This window comes from Antrostomus carolinensis, unplaced genomic scaffold (genome assembly GCF_000700745.2).
Source record: "Antrostomus carolinensis isolate BGI_N321 unplaced genomic scaffold, ASM70074v2 scaffold37431, whole genome shotgun sequence".
In the NCBI taxonomy this organism is placed as follows: domain Eukaryota; kingdom Metazoa; phylum Chordata; class Aves; order Caprimulgiformes; family Caprimulgidae; genus Antrostomus; species Antrostomus carolinensis.
Genome location: NW_010292618.1, coordinates 250 through 8,552, shown reverse-complemented (window position 1 = coordinate 8,552; position 8,303 = coordinate 250). Strand labels below are relative to the sequence as shown.

General features: G+C 50.7%; 2 protein-coding genes across 2 annotated transcripts in view; one reads left to right on the top strand and one right to left on the bottom strand.

The window, feature by feature from the left end:
- Window positions 1-1,149: 1,149 nt before the first annotated feature.
- On the top strand, window positions 1,150-6,196 carry SLC37A4 (solute carrier family 37 member 4; the record flags this gene model as incomplete). Its single annotated transcript, XM_010177042.2, has 7 exons — window positions 1,150-1,393; window positions 2,643-2,801; window positions 3,197-3,282; window positions 3,994-4,107; window positions 4,395-4,460; window positions 5,390-5,528; window positions 5,811-6,196. Coding segments are annotated over 7 exons (975 nt in total), but the record flags the coding sequence as incomplete, so codon positions are not given.
- Window positions 6,197-7,707: 1,511 nt separating this feature from the next.
- Window positions 7,708-8,303, bottom strand: part of TRAPPC4 (trafficking protein particle complex subunit 4) — a gene marked incomplete at its 5' end in the record, with an annotated part of 820 nt that continues 224 nt past the window's right edge. The window contains 2 exons of the mRNA XM_010177041.2: window positions 7,708-7,786; window positions 8,211-8,303. The exon at window positions 8,211-8,303 is cut by the window's right edge and continues 6 nt beyond it. Coding sequence (XP_010175343.2) covers window positions 7,708-7,786; window positions 8,211-8,303 — 172 coding nt within the window. The remainder of the gene's footprint in view (window positions 7,787-8,210) is intronic.

Sequence of the window (8,303 nt, the reverse complement as noted above, 5' to 3'; positions counted from 1 at the left end):
GAGGTCACAACCACTGGCTGTGCCTCCTGCTGCCTGTGGAGCAAGGTTCCCCGTGCAAGGTTCTGCTCCTTGTAGCAAAGGTTCACGTAGTTTGTTGGCTCTCGTGTTTATGGGCTTTGATTCTAACTCAGTTTGATAAATAACATCACCTGCTAGCAGACTTTCTCCACTCTAACAGAGTTTGTTGGCATAGAGGGTTTTAAGCGTGTAGATGGACATCTGGTCGTCTCTGCCATGGCAGCAGATTGCTGCTGGGCAAGGGACAATGAGCAGAATTCCATCTGCACGCTCCGGGAGCTCAGGAATTGCAACTTGCAGGCTGCTCAGGTAGAAAAAACAGGTGACACGTGGAAGAATGGCACGAGTCAGGCTTCTAAGTTGCACGTGTTTGGGTTTTGGGACAATCGAAGTGGAACAGATGGATTCCTGCCTTGGGGCAGGGCGGAGGAGGTCAGCTGCGTGCTCCCCTCTCTTGAAAGATGTAGAACCCAGGGGTGCGTGTGCTGGTGGGACGTGGGACAAGGGGAGGTGAACACTGAGTTGTCCCTCTGTGAGGCACCTCGCCTCGTCTAGCTGGCGAGGAAAGGACTGTCGGGGTGGTTGTGTGCACAGAAAGGAAGGTCCCAAGTAACAGAAACAACAACAACGCACGTGGTGTTTTCTGGAGAAGCTCACGAGCGTAGCCCCAGACGTTTTTTTTTTTACCCCCCAAGTGGTTCTGGCTCTGGGCACACGTTGCAATGCAGAGCCAATCGTGCCCGATACTTAATGCAACGGCGAGTCCTAAAGTTACCCCGCGGCTCCCCGCGTGTGGGTCGGCAGCCCTGTGCCAGCAGACCTTTCCAGGAGGACGCCGTTCCTAGCCAGCGAGTGCACAGAACCGCACGCTCTTACGCTTGCCTCTCCCGGCCGGCGTCTCGGTTTCATGGTCTGTACATGGAAATAACTCCGAGCTGGCTCGCAGTGGGAGCACCTGTCAGGCTCCTGTGGCTGACACTTGAATAACGGTTGAGTTCCCTGCGTGGCTACGGCAGCACGGAGCAGACGCTCCTTTTACCTGCACCTCGATTGCTGCGAAGACTGAGGATTTTGAGGTGCGGGGTCTCTCTCTTTCTCAGACCTCACCCTGTTTTTCTTGTTGTTGCACAGTGGTTCGAGCCCTCCCAGTTTGGGACTTGGTGGGCAATCCTGTCTACAAGCATGAACCTGGCTGGAGGCTTAGGCCCCATTGTCGCTGCTCTCGTGTCTCTGAACTATGACTGGCGCACGACGTTGTCCTTCTCCGGCTTCATCTGCGTCGTTGTCTCTTTCGTTTGCCTTGTCCTGATTAAAAACGAGCCGTCGGATGTTGGGCTACCCAACATTGACCAAGGAGCCAAGAAAGGAAAGAAAGGTGAGCACCAGGCTTCGCTGTAAGCAGGCAGTCGCAGGAGAAGGTGTGGTGCCTTCTGTCCATGTTCTGGTGTGAATGTGTCGCTCTCGGTGGGCTGAGACCTCCATCCTTCCCGATTCTCTAAACCTCTGCTCGGTGGACACATGCAAGGGGTTGTTTCCAGCAGCTTTATTCTGGTCACTGTCGAGCTGCTGTATTAAAATTATAAATCATATAAGCTAAGTCCTGGTGTAACCTTGTAGGAAGGGGCTGGTGTAGGGGCTTCTGAGCCTGGTGGCCAATTAGTCCTTCTCCTTGGCCTGACAGCGGCCACATGTGCATCACTGAGATGTTTGTGGCCGTTTCATTTCCTCACCTGTTAAATGTTTTCCCAGGTTTCTTGGGCCTTCATTTGCTTGGATTGTGAGCTGAGTCTCGCGGGGGTACTAGAGAGAGATAAAACCCACAAGAGCAGGGGATGCTCCCTCAGGCCTGACCTTCCTCTCCTCCGCGTTGGCAGAGGACAGGCAGTGCCCCCCTCACCCCGCCGTGGCTTCTTTTGACCCCTGGCTTGTGGTGGACTCTGCTCAGTGTTTTCTGTCCTAACCCAGGACATCTAGTTGGTAAATGTTTGTTCAGACCGCTGAGCGTGCTGCTCCTCTGAAAGCAGAACAGGTAGAGGGGAATTGCAACACAGGTTTGTCGCAGGGTTTTAAAGGCCAGTGGAAACTCAACCCACCTTCTGCACTGTCCTGTGATGCCAGTGCTGCTAGACTTGACGTTTTGAGGTAAGAAAGAAAACAATATTGCTTCCCCAGAGCATTCTCTGGGGAGGGTGGGTTTGTAGGCAGTCCTGGAAGGCTGATGCAGAAATTAAGGTCACACCCAAGTCAGCATCTTTGGCTGCCTGCAGTGGCTTTCACAGGCAGTGTTTAAAGACGTGAGCACAAAATCTGGGGAAGCAGATCACCTTTGTGTCTGGTATTTTGGCAACCACAATACAGAAAATTACTGGGAGTAGCGTTTTGATTGTTCTGTTGAAATCTTGAATGAACGTGGGATAAATTGACAGAAAAGATTCTGAAGTCACAGCAAACGAGGGGGAGGTAAAGCCATTCACTGCCTGCCGGTAGCTATGACTATCTCCATCCGTAAGGATGTCCTCGTGCGTGGATCCTGCTTGGCAGATCTGCCTGTGGTGCTGCCGAGTCGGCGTGGTTCGGTGGCTGTGCTCAAGCAGTAGTAATGCTCCTCCTGACCTTCCTTACAGGTTCCTCCAGTGACAACAGCACTTTGACAGAGCTGCTCCTCTCGCCGTACCTCTGGGTGCTCTCAACAGGCTACCTGGTCGTTTTTGGAGTGAAAACATGCTGTACCGACTGGGGACAGCTCTTCCTCATCCAGGAAAGGGGACAATCCATGCTTGTGGGTAAGATGCCAAGCTGCATTTTTTAACTTCATGGCCACAGTTTGCCAGGTGTGGCAGAGAGCTCGCTGGGCACAGCAAAAGGACAGGGGCAGCTCTGTCTGAGGGGTTTGTTTGCTTCACTCCTACCTGTCCATTTAGATACATGTAGTTATTGAAATAACTCACTGACAAAGCTGCTGCATGTGCCAGCTGTCCCAGTGCTTGTCTTGTGCTGGGTCCCTCCTGGCACTGGCGGGCGGACGTTCCTGTACAAGGATCAGCTGGAGGGTCTTGTCCAGCTGAGCTGCTCTGAGCTCATGGTGAGCTGATAACAGTTGAGTTTGGGCTAAACATGCAGCAGCTTTGCTGTTGTGACTGAACCTGATGGCCTGTTCTTTGCTTCACCTGCATTCCAGGTAGCTCCTACATGAGTGCCTTGGAGATTGGGGGTCTGGTGGGAAGCATTGCTGCTGGATACCTTTCTGACAGAGCCGTAGCAAGAGTAAGTGATCTGGACCCTTGAGCGTGCTGGGCAGTTTCCACAGCGTCAGTTTGAGCTGCTTTGGAATTTTTACATTTGTTTTTGGCTTCATTTGTGAAGCCAAAACCAGTGTGTGGTTAAAGATGATTTCCCTCCTCTCCAAGACCTTGATTAACCCATCCCTTTCCCTCACGTGGAGGTAGACTGGGAGGGACACGACCCATCTCAACAGCTTCACCAAGGTGCTCGGTCAGGGTGGTGTTGCCACTGTGTGGTACGACTGAGAAACGGGCCCGTACCCAGTGCTGCTGCATGCGTGAGGACAGCTGCTGAACACCCTGGAAGGTGTTGGGAAATACATCTGCCAATGTTAGGGGCTGTGATACTCCTGTCAGGTTTAAGATGTTTGATTTGTTGGTTCCAGATTTCCCCGTTGAAAGAGACCTGGCTGTTGATAGATATTTTCTGGCTGAAAAAAACCCCACATTAAAATCTAGTGATGGGATCTGAAGCCAAATTCAGGGTGGAAATAGGGCACAGTTGATAAGAGAAGTACCGATTGTCACTAAGAACTCGTTGAGCAGAGTTTGAGTGGGGGCAGTCCTTAAAACAAACCAAGAAGTCTTGCTACAAGGTGTGCTTCCAATGTGCCACCGTGTTAGTTTACCACAAGTATAAAATGGAAGGAGTCCTTCCAGTTTCTGACCCTCAGTTTCCCTCCCTGTGTCACAGGTGGGTCTGTCAAGCTACGGGAATCCTCGGCACGCGCTGCTGCTTTCCATGATGGCTGGGATGTGCGTGTCCATGTTTCTCTTCCGCGTCACCGTCACGGGCGATTCTCCCAAGGTAATGCACGCACGAGCAGCTGGCCGTAAGCAAGCTGTAGGGATGGCCCTGTAGCAGTGAGAAGGGTGATGATAGGGAGTGTGACTGTTTTCTTCACCCTTCCAAGATCTGCAAATCTGCATTGTCTTGGTTTGTGCTACAAGCTGGCTTAGTCTGGTTTGGACTGCTTCTGCTGCCCAAGCCAACTCGGGCAGCCTGTGTCGCTGGCTCTACGTGAATTGCACCTGCCCTGATGATTGCTAAATAAATGAAACCTCTTTTCTCCTTTCCTTTTTTTTCTTCTCCAGGAAAATCACTTCTGGACTGTAGCCTTGCAACCTCTAGCTGCTCTCACAGGCCTAAAAGAACATGAGGTTTCTGCCTTGCATTTTTTTCTCCCTCTGCCTGTTTCTGCTTTTGCTGATCTGCTTTTTTCCTATCCCGGGAGGCTGGTTAGCACTCCAGAACTTAGAACCAGGGCATTGAGAAGATTACTGTAAGTTTTGTAAAAGAAACTGTTTCTTATAATCATTTCATCGCACTAACTATGTTAAAAGTCTGAAGAGAAAACTTCTAAGTTCTTCTGTAGAAGGTTCTGAGGATGTTTGTTCATCAGGTAAAATGCAGCCGGGAAAGGGGTGTTGTGAGTGAGGTCAGGAGGAATGATTCTGTTCCTGCACATGCCTTCCTGCTTAATTCTGACAAGTGTTTTCCTAACTCTTTGTTTCTGATTCCCATCTGGAAAATAAGCTTGTGCATCCTTCTGGGCATCTTGAAATGGTGTTTGTTGTTCAGAAAGCATGCTGTAATCTTGAGACGCTCAAGTTACTTACCCTTTGTTGTCCTTTCACAAGTGACTGATAAATTCTGAGCCAGGGAGTTTTCTTGGAGCGTGAGCTAACGCAGAGGTTCAGACTCTCGGGGTTTTTGGTTCTGTGTGTGTTTGGTAACACAGAGGTTACCGGGTAGTAGCTGTTCACAAATAAAAGACACTCTAATTAGACTGAGAAAAGCTTTTAGCTGCTATCTTCAGGGTAGCTTTTAAAAGCAACCTGATTCAGAGCTCTCTCCAGTGACTTTACAGGCTCGTTGCCCATCTCTCCTTGATGTTCAGGTGCAGCTGGGCAGCGTGCGTGTGGGATCTGTCACAGGCTGGAGCTCTTGTGTTTGCAGGGAGCCAGTGTCAGCCCCAAATGTCAAAACCCCCTCGTACCACACGTAGGATCTGAGATTTGTCAGCAGCTGCTGATTGGCAGCGGTAGGATGCACAGATCCCGTTTCTGATCTTCACTTGTTTTGGCAGCTGTGGATCCTGATTCTGGGAGCTGTGTTTGGGTTCTCCTCGTACGGGCCCATCGCCCTGTTTGGGGTTATAGCCAACGAAAGCGCCCCTGCCAACCTGTGCGGCACCTCCCACGCCATAGTGGCCCTGATGGCCAACGGTGAGTAACGCCCATGTCCCCAAAACCAAACAAAACCCGCGTCTGTCCTGGCTGAAGCATGGTCTAGCCACGGGGTGCCAAGTTATTGATCGTGGGAAGTCACCTAAGAAGCAGAGATAATAGAGCTGGAAGCCTCAGAGGTGCTTCCTGCTGTACCTGACAGCTTTTTGCCTTGTGTTCAAACCAGGCCTGGGGAATTTTGATACGTACAAAAATAAGTATTGGCAGATAAAATTGAGGTACTCGAGCATTGTTAGTTTTCTGTTTGTTTTTTCCTTACAGTTGGGGGTTTCCTGGCCGGACTTCCCTTCAGCACCATTGCCAAGCACTACAGCTGGGCCACAGCCTTCTGGGTTGCCGAGATCACCTGTACCGGTAGCACGGTGGCTTTCTTCTTCCTGCGCAACATCCGCACCAAGATGGGCCGGGTTCCCAGGAAGGCTGACTGAAAACAAGCTGCTTGGTGAAGAAGGATGCTCCTGCGCCGACGTGAACGATGCTTGTGTTTTGTTTAACTGGCCTAAGAGTGAGTTTACCGATTGCTGCAACCTAGATAAAAATGTCTCAATTTCTCACCCACTGTCAGGTGCCTGAGGGCACGTGGTTCTTGCTACTGATCACTTTTTCCCCTCGAGATGTGATAATTCAGCTAGTTTACATGATTTTGCTGTACCTCCTTCTCACAGCACTCTTGGTGAAGCAAGCAGGCTGCGCAGCCAGAGCTTCTCCACGAAAAGTTCTCTTAAAACAACGGGTTTTAGGTGCCGTCACTTTTAGTTTTGTCCTTCCTGTTTGTCTCAGCTATTAACTGTCAGTTCAGCCTCGGTGTTCAGGGTGCTGAAGCCACTCTTTGCTGTGTTTGTTCATCCTCTCCAGCTGCCTGGGTTTACTTACCCTGTGCTACCTGCGTGCTCTGGGCCCTGAACAGTGACAGAGTGGTGACTAATGATGACGATACAGCCCCACGGCTGATTTGAGAGCAGCGTGGCTTTAGCTTTACCTGGGATGAGCTGTTAGCAGCGAGGGTGGCGTTTTGCTCTGGACAAGCAGAACGCCGACGCGGTGCTGTGGCCGGGCTCTCTGCAGCCCTTAGGAATAGGCACGGTTCCAAGAAATTCTTGGCAGTTCAGGGGAGAGCGTTTAGAGAAGCTCCTTCTGTTGAACCCACCCTGCCCGGTGCGGTCTGTGTGTACAGTGTTAATGATTTGCAAGGGAGGCAGCTGCTGCCATGTCAGCTTGTAGCAAGTGTTCCACGCATCAGCCAGGAAAACTGACCTGGCAGCAGCTACCACCCGCCCACGTCTCCTGCAGCTGTGATTCCTGAAAACCCACATTTCTAGCACTGGGTTGTTTTTTTTTTCAGTACACGATGTGCAGTGTAGGTTGTTTTCGGCCAAGAGCTGCATCTCAGGGCTCAGGCTGCCTCTGAGAGTCGGCCTCAGCAGAGCTGGTGCTGACAGCCCCCAGCCCTGAGCGCTCTTTGCAATAAACAGACTCAGGTTTTTCCCTGGAATTTTGTTGAATGTTCTTGTTTTTCCCCAGAAGAGGCAAGTTCCGCAGGTACTCTGCTGAACAGTTTGGTTGCAAGAGTAGGTAGCCAGCCTTAATTAAAACAATGGAAATGAATGATATTTTGTACTTAATTATTCTGTGAAATAAAAGTGGAGCACTGTCACAGGGGCTCTGGCTGCCTTTCGGAGAACAGTGCAACAACCACCCAAACCTGCTTATCCTCTCGAGGGGCTACTGGCACAAATTCCTCCTGCCAACAGGAAACAGCCATCCTTCTCTTTAAGGAACGTTTATTTCTTCTACACAGAAACCCTCTGCAAAAACATAAGTTAGAGCTGTACAGGAAAAATACATATGTACAATCGTGAAAGAAAACAACCGACTGCGGCAAGGCCTCGAACCAAACCTGATCTTTCTCCACTCAAGGGCAGTGGAGCTGCAACAGCAGAATAAGCCTCAGTGGCCAAAGTGTAAACAGTAATAACGAGTCTGTTTAAGGTAAATTTCACAACAAAGGGGATTAAATGGTATCTAGGGAGATCCTGAAGTGTGTTTTGGGGCTATGCAGTCTCTGCTGTGGAGGAGAGAGCTGCGGGACAGGCCAGCCGAGGAAGAGAGAGGCCCTGCTCTCCAGAGAAAGGAGTCTGCGCACCAGGCGGGGCTTTCTCTACGATCCAGGTCCAAAGGGTCCAGCTTTCTCCGCCACCTCCAGAGCAAGTTTCAAGTTCTGGTCAAACAATTCACATCTGAAACAGAAAAGCAGAAGGGGGTGACTTTACCTATGGAACAGGCTGACAAAGACAGGATCTTCATACCCTTTGGCTCCGCATCCTTCAAGGAGATTCCGTAAGTCTCGAGACAGCAACCTGACTGCTGTCAAACTCTTGTCTTGGCCATTAAGCCCGAGGAAAGGTTTTAGTGTGGGGTCCAGGGTTACATTAGGACAGCAGGGATTGTACCAGGGCAGAGCACCTCCCGCCTCCCCAGCAGAGCAGCGCTGGAGAAAGCAGAGGTCAGTGTGGTGTCCCTGCAGCAGCGTGCTGTGTCTCTCCCCTTTCCTCAAGCTCGGTGTCTGCTTTGCTACTTAAGAGCAGTCGTGATCTGTTCCTGCACAGGCAGAAGGTGACAAGGGGTTGTGCTGTGTTATTCAGAGGGGGCTTTTCCTTTTACCTGATTGGCATCTCCAGGGAGTAGAAAGGATTCTTCAGAGCAAAGTCAGAGTAAATCTCGTAGATCTTGCGCAGAAGGGCGTCTATACCCGCC